The sequence below is a fragment of the Lissotriton helveticus genome, chromosome 11, assembly GCF_964261635.1.
Source record: "Lissotriton helveticus chromosome 11, aLisHel1.1, whole genome shotgun sequence".
Lineage (NCBI taxonomy): Eukaryota > Metazoa > Chordata > Amphibia > Caudata > Salamandridae > Lissotriton > Lissotriton helveticus.
This window is the reverse complement of record NC_136072.1, coordinates 1074592693-1074612852: the sequence shown is the minus strand read 5'-3', so window position 1 is coordinate 1074612852 and position 20160 is coordinate 1074592693. Positions and strand designations below refer to the sequence as shown.

Genomic DNA, 20160 nt, shown 5'->3' with positions numbered 1-20160 from the left:
CTTGGCTTCTACTCATCCTCCCATGCTGGTTGTAGGTAGTCCCATCAGCGTTCTTCAAGGGCCTGTCCATGTTGTGTTCTTGGCTTTCAACCCTCTGCTCCTGCCTGTTGTAGGTGGTTCTTGCAGTGTTCTTCTACTGTCTGGCCATGCTGTCGTCTTGGCTTCTACTCATCCTCCCATGCTGGTTGTAGGTAGTCCCATCAGCGTTCTTCTAGCGTCTGGCTAAACTGTGGTCTTGGCTTTCAACTCTCTGCTCCTGCCTGTTGTAGGTGGTTCTTGCAGTGTTCTTCTACTGTCTGGCCTTGCTGTGGTCTTGGCTTCTACTCATCCTCTCATGCCTCTTGTAGGCAGTGCCATCAGCGTTCCTGGTGGGCCTGTCTATGTTGTGGTCTTGGGTTGCAACCCTCTGCTCCTGCCTGTTGTTGGTGGTCTTGCCATGCTTTTCCAGTGCCTTCCTGCGCTGTCGTCTTGGATTGTCTCCCCCTGTTCCTGGCTGTTGTAGCTGGTTCCTTATGCATTCTTCTAGGATCTTGCTACAGTGTGGTGTTGACTCGCACTCATCACCTTCAGGCAGGTTTTCGTCATGGTTTTTGATCTTTGAGGAGCAGGATCACTGCAAGGATACTTGGCAACCGAGTGAAATGTAATTTTGTCACCTTCGGTGGGGTTATATTTGATGCTTCTCAGAAGGTGGAATTCTAGGCGACTACCCGTTCTTGGCACTGGTGTGTATTATGAGTAAGAGGCTGAGGACAGAAAGTGGAAGAGGCATCTGGCGTTGGTGTGTTGGCATTTTCAGTTCTGATTTTGACAGTGCGCCCAACTCTGATGGAATTTGGCTTGAAAGTGGAGCACACACAAATGTTATTACCATAGCATAAAGTTAGGGCTGTGTGAGGCAAAGCACTTGACCCCTGCCCCCCCCCTCCAGCCCTTATAAATGGGGTATAAAGGGAAAGCGCAGTAGAGTTCTGTCGCCATAACATGGGATCATGGGCTTATCGCTTCCCGCACTCCACACCTGTCCATCTTAAGTGCATCTTATACACCGCATGAAGGGCCTGAAGAAATGTAACCACTTCTCTATCACCCTGATGGAAACTTCACCGGCTCCTCCCTATCTTCAAAATCAGCAGCATCTTATACAGAGCCACCCGTCTGGCATTTACGCCTGTCTGGCTGACAAGCATACCTTATTTGGTGTCTCAAGGCACACCCGCAGCCTGGGCACCATCAGTCTGTAGACTAAGTAGTGCAGATATCTAACCTCTTCCGTGCTCCTCATGACGAGCTCAGCTCATCATGAGTCACGGTGCCGCTGTGCTCATGACGAGCTCAGCTCGTCTTGACATGCGCGGCGCTCACACGCGGGTCTAATTCCCCCGCTGTGCTGAGTGTTCCATTAAAACGGGCGTGGTCATGACGAGCTCTGCTAGTCATGAGCACAGCGCCACCGTGCTGCGTAACGAGCTGAGCTCGTCACGAGCGCCCCCCCTTCCCCCAGCACAGCGGGGGAATTAGCCCCGCAGGGAAGGGGTTAAAAAACAGACAACAAGCCAAGATCTGGAATGCCATGCATGAATCCATCAGAACCTTCCCAGCCCAAATTTAAGAAAGATGTGAAGATGCTGCTCTTTAAAGAACACTACATCATGACAAGGTAAGAACCTACCTCCGCTTTCAGATCCCGGCTTCGCCTCCAGTTACCATTGACTGTATAGTTGTGTTTGACCTTTGCCCTTTGCCCAGGTTCATGCAATACATTAACCAGATACATGTATGATGTTTGATAGCAGACCACACGGAGTGCTGACGTCACAACATGAGCATGTAGCATTGGATGAAGAACGCATGAAAAACTTTTCCCATAATATTACTTTATGGCATTGGGCATAAGGGGACACCTAGGTGCTTTCATCGCAGCCTTAGCTTATGGCATTGGGTGACAGGGCAACTTTCACTGTAACAAGGGCGTATGGAGTAAGGCACCAAGGCATGCCTGGCGGAACTTATGCTATTTAGAGGGCGGTCACCATAAGAAGAGGATATACCATTGGGAGGCAGGCCATGTACAGAACAAACACTCTTACTCTGCGCCGGTGGCTTGGAGAGGCAGCGGGCACCCAGTGCCTTCACCGTAACATGTGCGCATAACATTTGAAGTCATATGTGACACAGGGGAGCTCCTCCGTTGCCCCACTAAAAATCCCCTCCCCCCAAACCCCATGAAAATTAAAATGGTAATTTACTACCATTTTATTTTTTCATCCCCGTACCAAGCCAAGCGTAGGACGGGGGCAGGGTCGCTGCTGAGTGACAGCAGCAGGGAGGAGAGAGGGCTGTCTAGGCACTTATGCTTAAAGTGTGCATGTCTTTTTGGCCGACTGTCTTGAGATGGCCACCCACACATGCGCACTTCAAACATTTCTAACCCAGCTGGGTTAGAGTCAGTGGAGGCCTTCGGGGCACTATAGACTTCAGAATGAGGCCGCTCCCTCCAATCAGTGCGCTGCTCTCCCAGCATGGGAACAGCACCCTGATTGGTCAAGGGAGTTCCAGGCTCCAGCGAGCACCCCTCCACCTTCTCTCTCTCCACGTAGATGCCTGCTGATACTGATCTGACACCAGTATTACTACAATCACATGGGTTTGTGGGGTTGGACATAGAGGATATCTGTGTGCGGACACCAGAACATAAGCTTTTGGCGTTGGGAGGAAGCAGCTGGCACCATGATATAAAAGTTTATAGTTGCCAGCACTCTGGTCTCTGCACCTCCAGTCCCTTTTGCACTCCTTCTGGAGTTTAGTTTATTGCTTAATCAGGATTTTGTCTCTTGTGCATAACTTCTTTCCTGGAAATACGAATACCAGTTAAAGTAGGAACACCAAGTAAACACATTACATGTCTGTTACATCTGGAAAGTTAATTTGCGTGCAGTCTCTTCAGCATCTGTTTATGCGGCCTGGGTGAGAGTTAAAAATAGGGTTTGCTGGCCACTAAATTCAGTGCTACTCTTTTATTATTATTTTATTACTGTTCGTCATTAAAATAGAAGTTAGACTACCTATAGTTTAGTATTGTGCGAAATGATCCTGGTGGGGCCTCAGAATGACATGAAATAAAGTCTGGGAATGAATTGAGATGTAGTGGATCAAGGAGGTGCCTTCTCGAAGAGGATTGAAGATAATTGGTATTGGCTGATAGCAGGAGCCTCAGAAGCAGAAAGACACAGACTGTTATTGGAGGCTGTGTTTATTTGCTTTTCTTGACTTGGACAAGTATTGCATGGCCACCCCCTGTGTCCAGGGTATGAGAGTTGCAATGTGATTGCCTATAAACCTTCATCAGCGTGGGATTGGGCAGCCACCCTTCCACCCCAGCAATCCTCTGCAACCAAAACCCCACCCTTCCTGGTAAACTCCTAGATAGTTTGGGTCAATGTTGTAACTTAATGTGCTTAAAAATGTAACCATTACCACTGCATCATCCTCCCAAACTTTATAAGTGCTTGGCCCATTTCCTGTAAAAACTGTTTTTGCATATAGTTCTTCTCTTGTAACCCTGAGTGCCTTCTATGTTTTTCAATACCTCGTTTTTCAGTTGTGAGTTTTGATAGTGCAGCCAGCTGTCACACAGACCTATTGCTGACCATATTCATAGAGTGGGCTTTTAACCAATGGCTTTCTGCGGTCTGACTCTGTCACTGGCTTCGGACATTGTCAGTAGCCCTGGGCGGTGAACTCCGCGTTCCGCGGACCTCGCAGAGTTTTTTTCCTCGTTCGTGTTCACCAACGTCAAGTTGGTGAGCACGAGCGAGGAAAATCCACCTCCCGGCGAGATTTTTCCTTGTTCGCGATCGTTAACATCAAGTTGGCGAGCGTGGAAAATAAATCTCCCGGTGAGATTTCTCAACGCAGGGGGGGTCAGGTTTCTCATTGCGAGTGGTCGCATATGCTCGCGACCGCTCGCGTTGAGAAACTGGCCGTTTGCGTTGAGAAAGCTGCTGCTCGAGTAAAAATCTACTCAAGCGGCAGAAAGGAAAGCAGCACTCGCTTGCTGAAAACCACAGCAAACTGCATTTTACTACCGCACTACGCCGCTTGCGGAGCTTCACATAGCGAGCATAGTTTTTTTACCACTTCACGGAGTTTCACGTAGCGCAACTCCTCGAACTCCAACCAGGGTTAATTGTCAGCTACACTTTGGCTCTGCCCAGTCTATTTACTTCACACTTGGTGCTAATTGCTCTTTGGTTGCATCCTTTTACCTCCACTCCAGTGCTTGCACTGAACTGCACGAGGGTCTAGTTTGCATCCATGCCTCCTTCTCTGCTCCTGCTGGCTGCCACCCCTCTGTCTTGCTCAAGCATGCTGCAGCAGCAAGGTTTGAATAATTGTTGTGTTAGTGGGTACACTCCTGTTTTACTCCTTACTTTTTCTTTTCCTATAGGGTGCTGCAGCAGCAAGGTTTAGCACACATTAACCCCAGAAATGTTGGCTTTACCATTGCTTGTCCTTAACTTTCTCTAGAAGGTTTGTCTAGCCAGGTTGTCGTGTTTCCTCTAGGTAGGGGGTCCAGATTGCTCAAATAACACCTGGGTCATACCTTCCAGTGCCAGGAATGCCCCCCTGCTGAATATATCGGTCACTGCAGCCCACGTCCGACCTGGTACTGGGTTGCAAGTGGAGGGCAGCAGGGGCGCCATGTTGCCAACAAGTAGTTTAACTGAGGGCTCCCGCTTTGCTGACCATCAAAGGTGCCCATGATGAATGAGCGTACATGCGAGAAGGTCTCCTCGACTTCTCACAGTCCATTTCCACAGCCCTCGCGCCGCAGTAATCCGGGTAATGGCACGAATCCTATTACCTGTGTTCACTGCGTGTTCTTTGAAGTTCATTCTAGCCTGGTGTGTTTAATGTCAATTTCCGTGGATGAGCGAGGGAATTGGATATATGAAATGAACATTTGCACTTTGCGAAAATTAAATTACATTATATTTTGCAGCTAAATATATATTTGCTTTTTATTATTTATGCCACAGTAATGTGCACACTTGTTTACATTTTGTGGTATTCTTTTATCAATGTTTTTTGGGGGGGGAGTGGGGGTGTTCTTTAGAATATTGGACGCCGCCAATAAATGTCATATCCCACAAATTCAATTTGAAATGTCTCACCCCCCCCATGTGCATGCGAGTGCCTCCCTCTTAATCAGAGTAGGGCCTCTCTCGACCTTCAGGTGCCCTTGACACTCCAAGGGCTTTTGAGCCCACATCATCACCCAAAGGGAAGCAGACCCCGCTGGCTCAGCTTCCGGGTCACTCTTTCTGGACTTCACATTCCCCATTAAAATAAGATGTCAAGTGAAGCTTGCATCTCCCGTCACACAAGTTAGATCACAACACTTTCTTAAGGTACACGGCGTCTACCTCTGCTTCTCTCCCGTCGCCTGTTTTTCCAGAGCCGTCATTCAAATAAAGTTGGTTCAGGAACTTTTAATGCTTTTTTACATTTTATATAAATAATAGATCAGCAGCTTAGTAGACAACTGTAATGTCCCTGCAGAGGTAGGTAGGTAGGTAAGTACGTAGGTAGGTAGGTAGGTGTGTGTGTGTGTTGTATAGTTGTCAGTAAAAGGTAGACCTCTTGCGATTGTGTGCAGGGGTCTCATCTAACAACGTTCAATTGGATCCGTTTTTTTTTATTGTTTCTAGGGATCTGGTGCACTGCGGTAGGCAGCCACATAATTGTTGAGAAGAACTTTGTAAGTGCCCCAGTATTGTCTTTTGTCCCCTTGTGGACCTGCTTACTTTTAGTATCCTGCAGGCATCTACACTGTCGCCTACTTGGGAGCTTATGGGCCGACTGGCAGGAAGGCTCATCAAGTTAAACTCTGGCTGCTGATATCTGTGTGCGACCTTCAGGTCATGAGGATCAATTCTCAGTGGTCCATCTCAGGCTTTCATGATTGAGTTTAGTAAATTGATTGCCATTGAATTGGGTGATCATAACATTTATTTGCTTACAAATTGCCAAAAATGTCTTATGTGCTGTAGCAAAAACAAACTATTATGGGATGCTGTTATCTTGAGCCATAGTTTGTGTTGCTGCAAATATGGCAATGACACTTCAATCATGTCCGAAGCTAAGACTAGGTATGTTGCCTTTCTACTTTGCAGCGTGGAACCAAAATTATTGGCCCAATTTAGTTCGTTTCTGACCTGGGACTTGTTACTGGAGGTTCTGTTTTGTTCCAGCCTGGGTGTGGAAAGATCTCCTGTGAAGTCTTTCCTTGTACATCTGAGGATGCAGTTGGATGCAGTTGTCCTGCACTGAGCAGAGTGTGAATTACATACATGTTCCATATCCTGCCCAAAATGTCTCGCTCATTTATGAGATAATGTGAGATTTGCAACCAAATACAGTTGTCAATTTAATTTACATGTACAAATTGCTATGCTGTGTCTATGCAGGAACTCCAAGCCAATGGTAAGGATTGGAAGATGTAAACCTGGTTGCATCCAAGTAGTGCTTTTTTATTTTTGTGTTCTATAAAGTACACCACAGTAACACCTAGAATGCGATTTTAACAAAGCACCCCTCTAGTAAAAACTTCCTTGAAAGTCTCCAGTTTTTGGAACCTCCCATAAAGATCCCCATAGTTAACTGTTTATCATGACAATTTAAGAATATATGTTTAGATGAGCTTGTTCTTAAGCTTACTATTGTTAACGTAAGCATGGGTGTTTGAGGCGGTCATTTAAAATACACTTTGTCTGTGCGGAACGATTTTGTAAAATCTCTTGGTTAACGTTCCCTAATCATGGTGGTCCATTAAGGTGGCCACAGTTAGCTCAGCAAGCAGAGACTATGCAAAGGCTTGATGATCTGCAAATCCTGCAAAAAGCGGGGTCGATTAGGGCCGCTTTGTGTATGAGATGTTTGTGGGTGGGAGAAAAGAGGGAGCCGCCCAAGTCAAGGAAAACTATGCATCTCAACAGCAGCCGCCTCAAGGGAACAAGTGTGATCTAGGGCCTAGATTACGCATTGACCAAAGTATGTGACCCGGTTCAAATCGCTTTAGCTCCCCGTACTTCGGTTGTCGTCACTGATTAAATTGGAAGCAGCTAGGAGCAGAGTTAGCAAACTATTTAGGTCTGTATTAAAAAACACTTTCTGTCTGTTTTAATATGAAGGTAAAGAGAAAGTTGAGGGCCCTAGCTGCTCATCAGCCTCTTTATCATTCCAAATAATTTTGAGTACCCTAGTCTAACAATCGCAGACACGTTTGCCCACAAGGACTGGTCTTTTGAATGTGGATGGGCCTTCTAAGAGCATTTTGGCTCCTCTTCCATTGCCTGACTTGCTCCCGCCCACTGACGCAACATCTGTTCTTTCTCACAATGTTTGCAGATTGTCATAACTATGATCTGCAGTCACTCCAGAGAGCTCTGTGGTGCAGAGGAATTCAACATTTCCTTTCTCTGGATTGCATCCAAAGAGTGGTGAACACAATTAACTAGTGTCTCCCCTTACAGACTCGGAAACCAAACTCCATGAAGGGAGAAAAGAGACCGCTGCTGGCGGTGGTGATTTCTTTAGTCTGACATAATGCAAAGCGAAAGAGAGGTAGCATCTTAGACCTAGATGAAGTCTGTGAATGGTCCTCCTGGTGTTGGTCCAGCAAGGACGGCTCACCTGGCCATGGTTTCGGGACAGTGAGCTACAGAAGGGCCTTCTGCAGGGATGAACAGCCTCGGAAGCGGATGACACAAACCGCTCTAACTCAAGTGGTGCAGCAGTTGTGATGGTGGTAGAGAGTTGTGAGTGCACCATGTTTTTATATTTGGTTGCAGCAGTATTTTTGCTATTTCTGGGTGCCACTTCTGGAATGCGAAGACAAGGTACTCTATTTTTTTCCCCTCCCATTACCTCTAATTGTGCTGTTTCTATTTGTACCTCAGTGCATGTTGGTGCCTTTTTGTCTCTGCCTTTTTGCTAGCACTTATATAACACCCCCCACTCCTCCTCCCCCCCACTGCCATCTCCGATTGTGTCCCCTCCTCACTCATCTGTTTTACCCACTTCTCCAATGACATTCCCTTTTAAATATAGCCCTCCACTTGTAGACAACAGGAGACTAGGCATTTTTGAAAATGCCTCAAAATTACAGGACTTAAAAGCACAGTCACAAAACTGGTACCAGGTAGTCACATTCCGCCTACGAGACCAGCAATGGTTCCTGTCAGTAAATCAAGCTCTGTTGTACTCTGTAAAGCCACAACGGGTACCATTTTAGAGACCAGTTTGGTTGCACTTTACACAATTGCAATTAGTTTGTGTTGTGCTGTGGTATGCTAAAGAGTTGTCATTATGCACTGCATGCTACCACAGCTGCCTCGAAAGCTAAGATGGCCATGCAGCCATGGCTGAAGAACACTGTTCTTGGAGCCGGCTATTCGTTGCTTCCTGCTTTTTTTACTTCTTGGATTTCTGAACCTCTATCAAATGATTTACTTTCTGTCTTAAGCAATGCATAATCGTATATTTCGGGTGCAAATATGTGGATTGCCATGCAAGTTGAGCAGGATAATTTTTAAGGGGATCCAGTATAAAGAAAAAAACCTTTCTCTTTACCCAGTCCTGCAACTCTTACAATCACTAGCAATCGGCATTGGAGAATGTGGCTTTTTATGATGTCCGCTTGGGTTTTGAGATGTATCAATGTCCCCTCTACCCCACATTTAAAACTAGCCCATGCTGCGGATGGCAGCAATGAAGAATAGACGAGGGGTAGCGGCTGAATTTGGACATCTTAGTTCAAATCCTGGCCTTGAAAAATTCCCATTCTGTGGTTCTTGCTAGGGGTGGGCGGTGAACTCCACTCCGCCTCTGGAGTTTCCCAAGAACTCTGCGAAGCGGGCAGAGTTTTTTCCTCTTGCGCGGCTCACCAGCATTAAAGTTGACGAGTGCGAGCGGGGAAAATCATAGGCTAGACCCCCTCCTGGTGAGATTTCTCAAAGCGGGCGGTCGCAGCAGGTCACTGCTGCTCTTGTTGGGAAACCTGCTGGTCGCGTTGAGGAAGCTGCCGCTCGAGTAGAACATCTACCTGGGCGGCAGAAAGAAGCAGCGCCCTCTTGCTGCATTTGGTGCTGTTCGTGGCGATTTTGCAGACCGGGACAAACTCCTGGAGCTAAAAATCATCGCGAATTACCGCATTCTGCTGGTTGTGGAACTCTGCGAGCGTGGCAGATTTTTTTTCGCCACTTCACGGCGTTCTGAACTTTGTCCAGGCCTAGTTCTTGGCAAATTGCGTCCTTTCCTCGTACTTCAAATTATACATTGGTTTAGTGTAATATGTTGGGGAGAAATCATCTGTATACCGTCCTGTTCTGTTCCAATTAGATTTTTCTGTTCCTTCGATCCCATCAAACCTTGGTTTCAATAATGTTGCTGCCACCGGACCTCACACGCAAACTTTGCTGTACTTTGTTCAGACTCTTAAGTCCTCGAGGCACGTGCTAGGCCAATTGTTTAAAAACCACTTTAAAGAAAGTTTTCAGAACAGGAGCATGTAATAGATTATCAGTTCCCAGATACCGTCACTACTCAGGTAGTTTAGGATCAGGTGAATTGCAACATAGGTATGTGAACCTTCTGGATTTTCGTTTCCACATCTCTCCTGGAACTCGCGGGCGGAGACTCATGTGACAAATGGGAGAAAGTCCCAGCCCATCAGTCTTCAGATACAAGCAGCTGTTAGCAGCATTGCAGTGCTATTTCAATCATGGTTTCGACTTTACCTCATACTTATGGGGAAGGAACTATAGCTGCCGTGCTTAGGAGTTGTGGTGGTGGGTGTGAACACTCCGTTCTGGATTGTCTTATGACATACGTATGCAATGGCGCCAGCCAATCTCTGGAAAAATTGACAGTAACCATCAATTTCATTGCCATTGTGATCTATTGTTAGTTTAGTTGCCAGAAGAAAATGCAAGACCAGTTTACTGGTCTCTGAGGATACTGCATACAGGCCGTGCTCCCCAATGTCCCCAAGTAGGACAGCCAGTAGGTTTTCCAAAATTGAATTGTTTGTGATGTTTTTGAGACAAGCCGTCCTTCCAAAAGCTTCTGATGTGCTTTCACTCCCACCACCAGTCCTAGTGTAAGTGTGATTCCTCCCCCCACGCCACCTGGTCGCATCCTCTTCTGCATCCGTCACAGCCATCAAATATTGCCTTTAAATCTACTGTGGTGAGGAAACATTCTAATATTACTTTATAAGCGTTTTATTTATATCGTATGTAGATTTAAGACCTGGCAGTCCAAATAGTCACCCAGGAACTCTCTTGGGCGTCAGGCTGAACGTATTTGTAGCTGCTACGGGTTTCCCCATTTCCAGTTTGCCAAATAAGCTGGAAACTGTTCCTGCCTGGGTGCTAACATACATACCATTGATGTGGTGTCTCTATTTGCCCTTTGTTGCACCTTGGCTTGCCTAACAAATTAGCTGGTATTATTCTAAAAAACGCCCTCTGGCCTACGTGGAAGCCTCATGTTGGTATAGTGCTTTTCTAAACTCTATTAACAAATATGTTGCCTAGTTTGGGGTGATCACCCTCTGCCCATCATCGATAACCCCACTCAGGCTAGCAGAAAGAAAGTTTGGATTGTGTGTGATTGGCAACAGTAGGGAAAGGGTAGCTGGTAATCCGGTGAGTCCTCAGCGCCCCTATCTATTGTGTCAATGTGACTGTGGTCTTTCGGTTTGTGTGTTTATGCTGTTTTAAGGAAGGGGTGCCTTTGTGACTTAAGTGAACAGTAGTAAAAATTATTTAATGATTTTAAGTAAGAATGTAAATTGTGGGTGTTATATATGGGTAAAAGGAGTGAAGTTGGGTGTGCAGGAAAATAAATTGCAGTTGAAGGTAAGAGGCAAGTACACTTCAGGATTAGGTGGATGTTAGAAAACGGAAGAAGGTAAATGTCCAGTATTTGTAAAGCGCGAACAATCACCCGTAAGGGTTTCTAGGCGCTGGGGGCCGTGGGGAAGATTAAGCGAGCTATTGCCCAGAGTCACATGGTGCTGGGCTAATCTGCCGCCGGGGATCGAACCATGAGCCACTGGGTTCCGGAGTCAGCTGCCCTGGCCGTTGCGCCACACCGGAGACGGTATGTTGGGGCATACAGCATGGGCGTGCCTGCACTACTGTATTAAAGGTATTTTGTTTAGGCCAATGGTACCTTAGAGGTAGGGGTTTTACCTTACTACCAACTAGATGCAGTTTTTTAAAAGAGTGTGATTTGAATGCCCAGACTGGACTGGTGAAGTACAGTGACTCCCACAAAAGAACAAGAGGCACTTCTAGCATGAAACAGTAAGATGCAGACTCCCACACAGGTATGGTGTTTACCATCTTCTACACTACCCTCCGCCCGCTCTGACCCAAAAGAAACCCCCCTCCACTTAGAGCCTTTGCTCTCTCCTCTGGCCACTGATTTTGAAGCTCCATACTTTCTTTTTGTCCTTTTCTCCTCCTACTCCCGTTCTCACCCTCTCTCCGCCACTCATGATCACTCCCACCCTCAAACCTGCTTCCCCTGTTGATTCATCACAACCTGCGGGGGGGGGTCATTGCTATTAGGGCATAATGCAAGACCATATTAGCCCCACCCCGCTGCCTTCCTTGGAGAACCGACCATTGAGAAAACCCAACAAGAGCAGCTGTCAGCTAGTACGACTATAATTTTAGACTTCTACTCATAAGTCCTAACCCCAATCAGAACCGAGGAGGCTCATAGGGGTAGCATAATGCGCCAAGAACTGAACCCCCAGAACCCCCACTCAGATAAAATCTGACTTCTAGCAGATTTCTCTTCAGAGCCCACCCCCCCCCCCCCTCTCCCTCCCCCCCACACACCCCCATGGCGAATGCCGGAATGCTGCACTATACATAGTGGGCAAAAGAACGATGGATTTAACCCAGATCTTTTGACTGGGGGAGAATGTTTGAATTGTCAGCATTCCGTCCATCATTTGTTTGCTGTAACACTTTTCGCCCTATGTGGGATGGGTATGCCTAGATGTGGGTCCCTTGCTCACTGTGCCACTGGATTCAAGCTAGCCTGACTGAAGAAGGGTGACATACCCTGAAACCGGTCCCAGGATGCTTGTTTCCGGTCCAGGGAGGACCTGGCCTAGCAGTTTGGTCTGGACTGTTCCCATGGGGCACAGGGTCAAGACTGATTTGCATATGGCTGGGTCCAAACTGGGGTGATGTAGTGGGCAAAAGAACGATGGATTTTAACCCAGATCTTTTGACTGGGGAGAATGTTTGCATTGTCAGCATTCCGTCCATCATTTGTTTGCTGTAGCACTATACATATACAGCATTATATAACACATTATCGCAAAATTTCCAGATTTGTATGCAGTGCTAAATAATTGAGATCTAAATCCAAAGGTAGGTAGGCCTCCAGACTAACGTTTTAGCGAACGACTTAATAGAGCCCAGAATTTTAGGCGCGGGTCTCAATTTTTAGGCACGACTGATTCTCATGCGGTGGAAATTCAGACTGACATATGCATGAAGAAATACAAAATCATATTTTATAACGAAAGAAAACAGCCTGTGCTTGGACTTTGGGGATGTGGGTACTTTAGTCTGCCACTGTTTTGGGAGCCGGTGCTCCTAGAGAAACATAAGTTACGATGATAAGAGGCATTGTCCAGTGCCCTTTGATTCCATCACTTGCCTGCAGACTTTTTTTTGTATTATTTGACCTACTTAAAACGAGCGAAAATAAGCACAACAACTCCTATGTATTCTTACTTACTAGCGTTTTGTGGCTGCCACAGAAAGCGGTCTCACACCACACGTGGTTGGATTGTGGCCTGTCGGATGTACATGTACAGGTTCTACTAGCGCTGTGTGTGGAGCGTTCTCCGACTTTAGACCATGAGACAAATACGTGGTATTTTTGTAAACTCCTCATGAAGTCACATGTAAACATTTTTTTTAAAAAAGGATGCACGTTGTGTATTTTACATAAATTCAATCCTGTTAACTCAATGCATGGATTGCTAGCGGGCTGTTAGATGTGAGTCGTGGTGGTTTTTGTTCCATGTATTCTTTTCAAAGGCTGGTGGTCTCTTACTCCAGGATTTTCCTTCAGAAAGGCAGGTTAGCAATTGGCTGGTGGGTTTTGAGATGCTAGTGGTGTGGCGAGTGACATTTTTTGTTTGCGCTGTGCATTTGCCATTGCCGCCTTCTGGAGGGAAGAGACTTTACCAACCACTGAAAGTCAAGGCTTAACAATGGGACCTGATGCGTTTCCAAGGGCAGAGGCTACACTTGTTACAGGGATTGCTTTACTGCCCTTGGATCCCAGGGTACTGGCTTTGACACTGGTATCTAGCAGGTAAGGACCCAGACACTGTTTGCTGAAGAGCTCTGTACGCTAAGACATGCTTAGTAAAGCTGTAGTTGGGATAAGTGGAAGGCGCTGTCTACAGAGGAGTTGAGAGCAACCGATCGAGTCAAGCTGTCAATTAAGTGGGTTTTCATAGGCGGAGTTTGCGGCTGAGCGAATAAATTGACAAGATGCTCAGCATTAGAGACTGCTGTTAGCGTAGGGCCTGTACAATAAGACCCCCTATTCTGTATTGTACATGCACCCGTATTGTAAGTTTGCACGCACTCCCCTCATCCCTACCTATCCCCCCTTTCCTTTTCTAGCCACATCCCTCATCCAGCTGATAGCGATGCACCCTCCCATAGGGCTCTGATCGCGTTTATATGGTGAGTGCTTAAGGCGATGCTACAGAAGTTTAGGAAAGAGTGCCTCAAATCTTAGATTCGAGGAGAAGAGAGTCGCAGAAGAAGGCTGATGAAAGACCAGTAAATGAGGTTGAAAGAAAATATCTTTGCGAATGTGGAAGATCTGAGGATCTTACCTGGGCCATTCCCCTTGGATGTTTCTTCGCTACAACCCCCTGCTGGGTAATCCACTTTTCCAGAACTCCTCTTGGCTGTCGCGCACCTCTGCAGCAGGACTCAATGTGGGTTTTAGAGGCTGCATGGGGCTGTGTGACAGTGACAAACACCTACACCTGTGTAGGTGTCATGAAGTGTTAACTGCAGGAGCAGGTCTGAGACAGGAGGAAGGGGAATCGGACCAAGATTCTGGCCCGGGTAAGGCGAGGGTATGTCCTCTGGACTCATGCATAGATATCGTGCTGTTTTACTCCGGGTCGACCAATTGACAACTCTTCTCCGCGCGACAGCCCTTCGCTATACACAACCCTACTCATAAGACTCCTCAAAGATCTTCTTTAATAGAAAGCAATTTACCTTCACTTCACAAAACACTTATTACCTACAAACCCTACATACACTGCACTAATTTGCAACAATCAAGCACTCGCAAACGTCAAATTAAACTTAATAATGGTCTTCCCAATTGTGTATGAAAAGGCGCCCTGTGAGAATATGATATGATGCCATAGAAATGGTCCTTGGTGCTATACTAATGTGATGAAGCTAACATAATTTAATGCAGTGTCTCCTGTCGCTGGGGACAACTGCTTTGTAGAGGGATGCAATTATAATTCTTTTGCTGGTGTTCGCAAGTATCTGCAGGAACTGTTAATTTACTCTTTAAAAAAATGAGATCGTAATCGAAGTCCTGTTAGCAGGTGCATTGTAAGCGCATTATAACTTCGATGCTTTCCTGGTACGTACTTAAGATATGTTTTCTTTCGCTTGGCGCTGTGTTGAAGTGCTTAGTGCTGTAAGCCTCTACGCCCCCGACCACGCATCCCCTCAAAACAACCAACTCTACCCCTCTACTCTGACCTTCTTAGGCCATCTCCAGGATCATCATCATCCTCCTCCTTACAACCTTAAACAGGAAGTGATCCCCTTTGGACTTAGTGCTCTTACCTACCATCAAAGCAGGTCCCAAGAACAACTCCCCCTACCTGAACATCTCCAGGGGACACTCGGCTATCCACCTTCTGCAGCACCCAACACCAGCACCACTGCAAACCCCAGTCTGATGTCCCTGGACCATAATGGATGTCTGTTTATTGACTTTGCTGTGTTTTGTTCCCAGCAGCCCTGCCTTTACTGCTTGTTCATATCATAAGTTTAGAGGCTCATGCACTGTTCTCCATGTACCCAATTTTCAACATTACCAGTCGACATATAGTTGAGTTCTAGAACTATGAATAAATTCACATTTATTGGTACCTGTAAATCAATGATGGTCTTTCCTCTCTTTGTCTTGCAGGATCGAAGCTTGAGCAGCAAGCTGGAACCCATCTCTCCCGTTAGCCCTACCCGCCTGGATGGGGACATGGACTCGATACCATCCAGATTCTCCAAGGAGGAGCTAATCCAGAACATGGACCGTGTGGATCGCGAGATCACCATGGTGGAGCAGCAGATCACGAAACTCAAGAAGAAACAGGTAAGAGCTCTTTGATGTTCAGAGCTGGGACATTGCCGGGTTCCTGACCCTTCAGTCACTTTTCAGCTGCTCTGCTTGGCATAAGCGTGGATACTCTGGTATTTGTCTATTGCTGCATCAGAACCAAAACGTTTTCCTTCCACCTTCTGTTTTTTTTTTTCTTTCACAACTCTGTTAATTGGTAAGACAACAGGTGCTTAGAAGAAACTTTAAGGCTGCGGCAGTGACCTGCCTGTTTTTGTAGATCAGATGAGTGGCCTCCTGCTACCCCAGTAGGTCGCCACTACACCTGCGGGAATACTTGATGTGCCAGTGGGCTGCCCTCTATTCTAGAACGATTCTCTATGTGCCAGTTGGTTGTATGAGGAATAGCTGCTCTTCTGTTGGGCCAGCGGATTGTGCGAGGGATAGCTGCTCTTCTGTTGGGCACGGGATAGCTGCTCTTCTGTTGGGCCAGCAGGTCGTGTACGGGATAGCTGCACTTCTGTTGGCCCAGCGGGTTGTGCGAGGGATAGCTGCTCTTCTGTTGGCCCAGCGGGTTGTGCGAAGGATAGCTGCTCTTCTGTTTGCCCAGCGGGTTGTGCGAGGGATAGCGGCTCTTCTGTTGGGCCAGTGGGTTGTGCACAGGATAGCTGCTCTTCTGTTGTGCCAGCGGGTTGTGCGAGGGATAGCTGCTCATCTGTTGGGCCAGCGGTTTGTGCACGGGATAGCTGCTCATTTGTTGGCCCAGCGGGTACTGTGAGGGATAGTTGCTCTTCTGTTGGGCAGTCCACAGTTTTACTTCTATATAGACTATGACATCCGAATACTGGTTGACCAGCCTGTATGCTGAGTTGAATAAGCTGCTGGCTAGTCTCTCAGGCCACTGGCAGTTATAGTTGTTTAAAGACCTTGCAAGCATGGCTGCGTTGAATAGGCTGGTGAGTCTTCTAAATAGCTCCCCGCATATAGTGGTGGCTGGTAGGGAACCGTGAGGGGGGGGGCAAGGGGTTAGAAAAATAGAGAAAAAATAGACTTACCTGCTCATTGCTGGTCACCAGCCTCCGCCTCTCCTCTGTCCTCGCTGTTTTCGTGGCAGCACCCAGGCTCCCAGACTCTCATAGCCAATCACAACGCTGCTGTCACCAGCATGACAGCAGTATTGTGATTGGTCTGAGTGCCGTGATTCAGCACTTAGACAGGGAGTGGGAGCCTGTGCATGTTCTCCACCCAGGCTGTGTAAATACAGCTGGGTGCAGAACATGCTAAGTGAGTGCAGTTCCTCTGTGAGTATCTAGGTCAGGAAAGTGGTCACTGGAGGGAAGTGCTCCTTTTAGGAACAAGGGTCCTCACACACCCGAGGGATGTCATGCTTCATCATCCCCGGCACTGACAGGGCCTCAGGTAGGTCGGCAGCGTATTCGCGCTCTTATAAGCTTTTTTTGGCACGCTGATGAAGTGTTCGCTCTGTACGGTCCGATCGGGCCGCCCTTTCCTGAATTTCCCGGTCTCCCTCCCCACCCCCAGGAGATGTTCTAAATGTCCTTGTAAAGTATACTGGGATTATTCTGAATATCTCCTTAAACGCACGGGGCAAGGTACATATACTCTGTTAACCTCCATCCCTGTGAGGAGTAGAAATAATTCTTCTTGGTCGAGTCAAAATGCTAAGATCCTCTATGGACTGTTAAAGGCATGAAACATGTTGACCTTTATTCAGACGGATGTATGACGGTACAACGCGTGGTATTACCACGCGTACCGTTACAACGCGGGTTTTTCAACGCAAGTCGTTACAACAACTTGCGTTGGGGGGCGCTGGATAGTGAATAGTTTAATTTACTATTCCAACTCCAGTCCCTGTGGATAGTAGGGAAGGTGTTGGATAGTAAATTAAACTATTCCCTATCCTAGAGCGCCCTCCAGCGAAAGTCGTTGTAACGACTTTCGTTCTAAAACCTGCGTTGTAATGGTACCGCGTTGTTAGAGTTTCGTTGAAAAAGATGTTCCCCATTCAGACTTACCGCAGCTAAATAGACTATTGTATCTATTCTAGGATCAAACCACGTTTTTATCCTTGACAAAGGGATCCTATTATTAAAACCTCAGTTCTAGCTACGTATCCCCTTAGTAATTTTTGACTCACCTTACCCTTACCCTTACTACTCACATTCTTTGCCATTCACTCATGCACCTCCCAGCAACGGAAAAGAAAAGACCTCCAGCAAAGAGGCCCCTCGAGGGGCCCGTTGGGCATGACCGTTTGGCTGGCCCAAGACTCCTCCCCCCTCTGACGTGGCGAGCCCAGCCCATCCTAACCTGGCTCCAAGCTCCACTAAATATAAAATTATAATGACGTTCTGTTAATATCATTTTATTTTTCCTTTGCACTGCTTCGAGAGCAGGAGCGCGACGCTCTTCCGCCTTAGCGAAGGAGCCATTGCTGCCCCCAGATGTAGTGGATTGTAGGCTGTGATAGGAAGTCACAGAGCAGAAATACTAATTTTTTTAATAGTCAGACCAAGTAAACCTATAAGGTGGGAATATGGGCTTCCTTTGCATTAAGACTGAAGTTTAAACTAGACGAGTGAAAGAAACTGCCTGTGCTGCACTCCGCCACGTGCTTATTGGGCTCTATCATTTGTGTAGCACTTGGATCCCAATGCACTTTAGGGAAAGTAAAGTAAGTAGGTACTCAGTCATTGTGCATGGTTGAATAGGAGTGAGTTTGAAGTGCATCCTGTATGTGGAGTTAGGAGTTGTGGGTAATATTTGTAGGTATGGTTCAAACATTTGTGATGGACTTGTAGAAAAACAAAGTGATGGTGGAATTCTTGAGTTAATCTCTGCCAGATCTGGGGCTGCATTCCAGTCCATCGTATGTTGTATTCTGTATTGCACTGTAAGTGCAGCAGCAATGCCTATATGTGGATCGTGTGCTCACCGTGCCATACAAACCAAGCAGCACCTCGCTGGCAAAGCAGGAAGGGGGTCACACCTGGGGCAGATGTGACCCGGAGGGTTGGACTGGACTTTTCCTTTTGGGTTAGGATCAAGACTGATTTACATATGATTGCTCCCCGTTTGCAGTTGGAAAATAATTTGATGGACTGTGATGGATCACTGAGTGATTGGCGGTGCCTAAGACCTTTGCAAATATTGCACCTAACACCTCTTTCTTCTTCTAGCAACAATTAGGCATGAATCTCTGCAGAGATGTAGGACTCACAGATGGCAGATAAATACCAAATTCCTTTGTCAGGGCTGTGCCGGGAAAGATCATGCTATTGGAAACATCCAAGTCTTGACTACTTTCTAGAATTCAATGTGGTTCTCGAGTGGCCTTATTGGCAAAAGAGCCTGGTGATATAATTGGAGAGAAAACTGCTACCTGTTCCCGAACATAGGTCTTTGGAGTGGAGGGTCCTTAATTGGTGATGGGGTCAAAATTTGTGTTGAAGGAAAATTGTCCCTGTTCCTTGGATGGTATGGTAAGCAATTGTGCCATATATGGCATGGTGAGCAATGCAGCAACCTAAGAAAATCCTGGCCTGCTACCACACGCACACTGATGGTAAGCCCTTCTTTAATTGTAAGCGCTGCAACCCCACTCCTTTGGGCTCAGCAGAACCCGGACTGAGGATGGGACTTCTCAACTGCCGCTCCCTCCCCAAACACGCGCTCGAAACATACCTGTTAATCCAAGACCATGATTTCGATCTGCTGTTTTTAAAGGAAACGTGGCTATCAGACAGCTCCGACTCGGACATCGTCACGGCCCTTCCCCCAGGGAACCTCTGTCAAGCCTTACACAGACCCAAAGGGAGGGGAGGGGGGGTAGCCTTAATCTTCAGGGAACAACTCACCTGTAGAATTTCCAACGCCCATATCGAGGATTGCGAAAGCTGTCAATTCTCCATCCAAACCTCCCCAGCTAACTCCCTGTCAGGGCTTTTGATCTACCGCCCCCCAGGTGCCCCTGGGAACTTCCTCAATGCCGTTATTGAATCTGCCTCACAATTAGCATCTTCTGCCTCCAACTTTCTTATTCTAGGCGACCTGAACTTTCATTTCATGGACCCCACTGACCGGATAGCCTCCGACCTCCTTCAAGACCTATTGTCACTCAATATCCGACTGGTCAACAATGAGCCTACCCATGAGAAGGGACACTTACTGGACCCCATCCTTACCAATGTGGCAACCATCACCACGAGGCCACCCTTGACCCTTCCATGGACAGACCATTCCCTGGTCCCTATCTTTTGGGAAACACCCACCATGACCCCTCAAACTTCTAAAATTCAGGTCACCGACAGACGGTGGAAGAAACTCATACCCAGGGAATGGGCTACCGCTCTTGCAGACTCCCTCCCTGAGCTATCCACCGATCCTGCTACGGCCGATAAGCAGTTCAATGAGTGGATCACCTCTTCTCTCGATACACTCCTCCCCAAAACTGCCTCCTTTAAACATCCCAAAAGAGTATCGTCCGCTCCATGGTACACTCCAGAGCTTAAAGCACTGCGCCAAGAGTGCAAGAGAACGGAACGCTCTTGGAGAAAAAACAAATCGGAAACAAACAAAGATGCTTATTCTATTTCTCTCTCAAGGTATAAAATTGCGATTCGCAAAACTAAAAGTGCTTTCTTCCAGGAAAGAATAGAGAAAGCGGTATGCTCAAGTAAGGAATCCTACGCCATCCTA

General features: G+C 47.0%; 1 protein-coding gene across 13 annotated transcripts in view; it reads left to right on the top strand.

Annotated features, from left to right (window-relative positions):
• Positions 1 to 20160, top strand: part of NCOR2 (nuclear receptor corepressor 2) — a 1388857-nt gene that overhangs the window by 454478 nt on the left and 914219 nt on the right. For all 13 annotated transcript variants that reach the window (XM_078667637.1, XM_078667632.1, XM_078667640.1 and 10 more), the window contains exon 5: positions 15295 to 15474. In XM_078667637.1, the coding sequence (XP_078523763.1) occupies positions 15295 to 15474 (180 nt within the window). The remainder of the gene's footprint in view (positions 1 to 15294; positions 15475 to 20160) is intronic.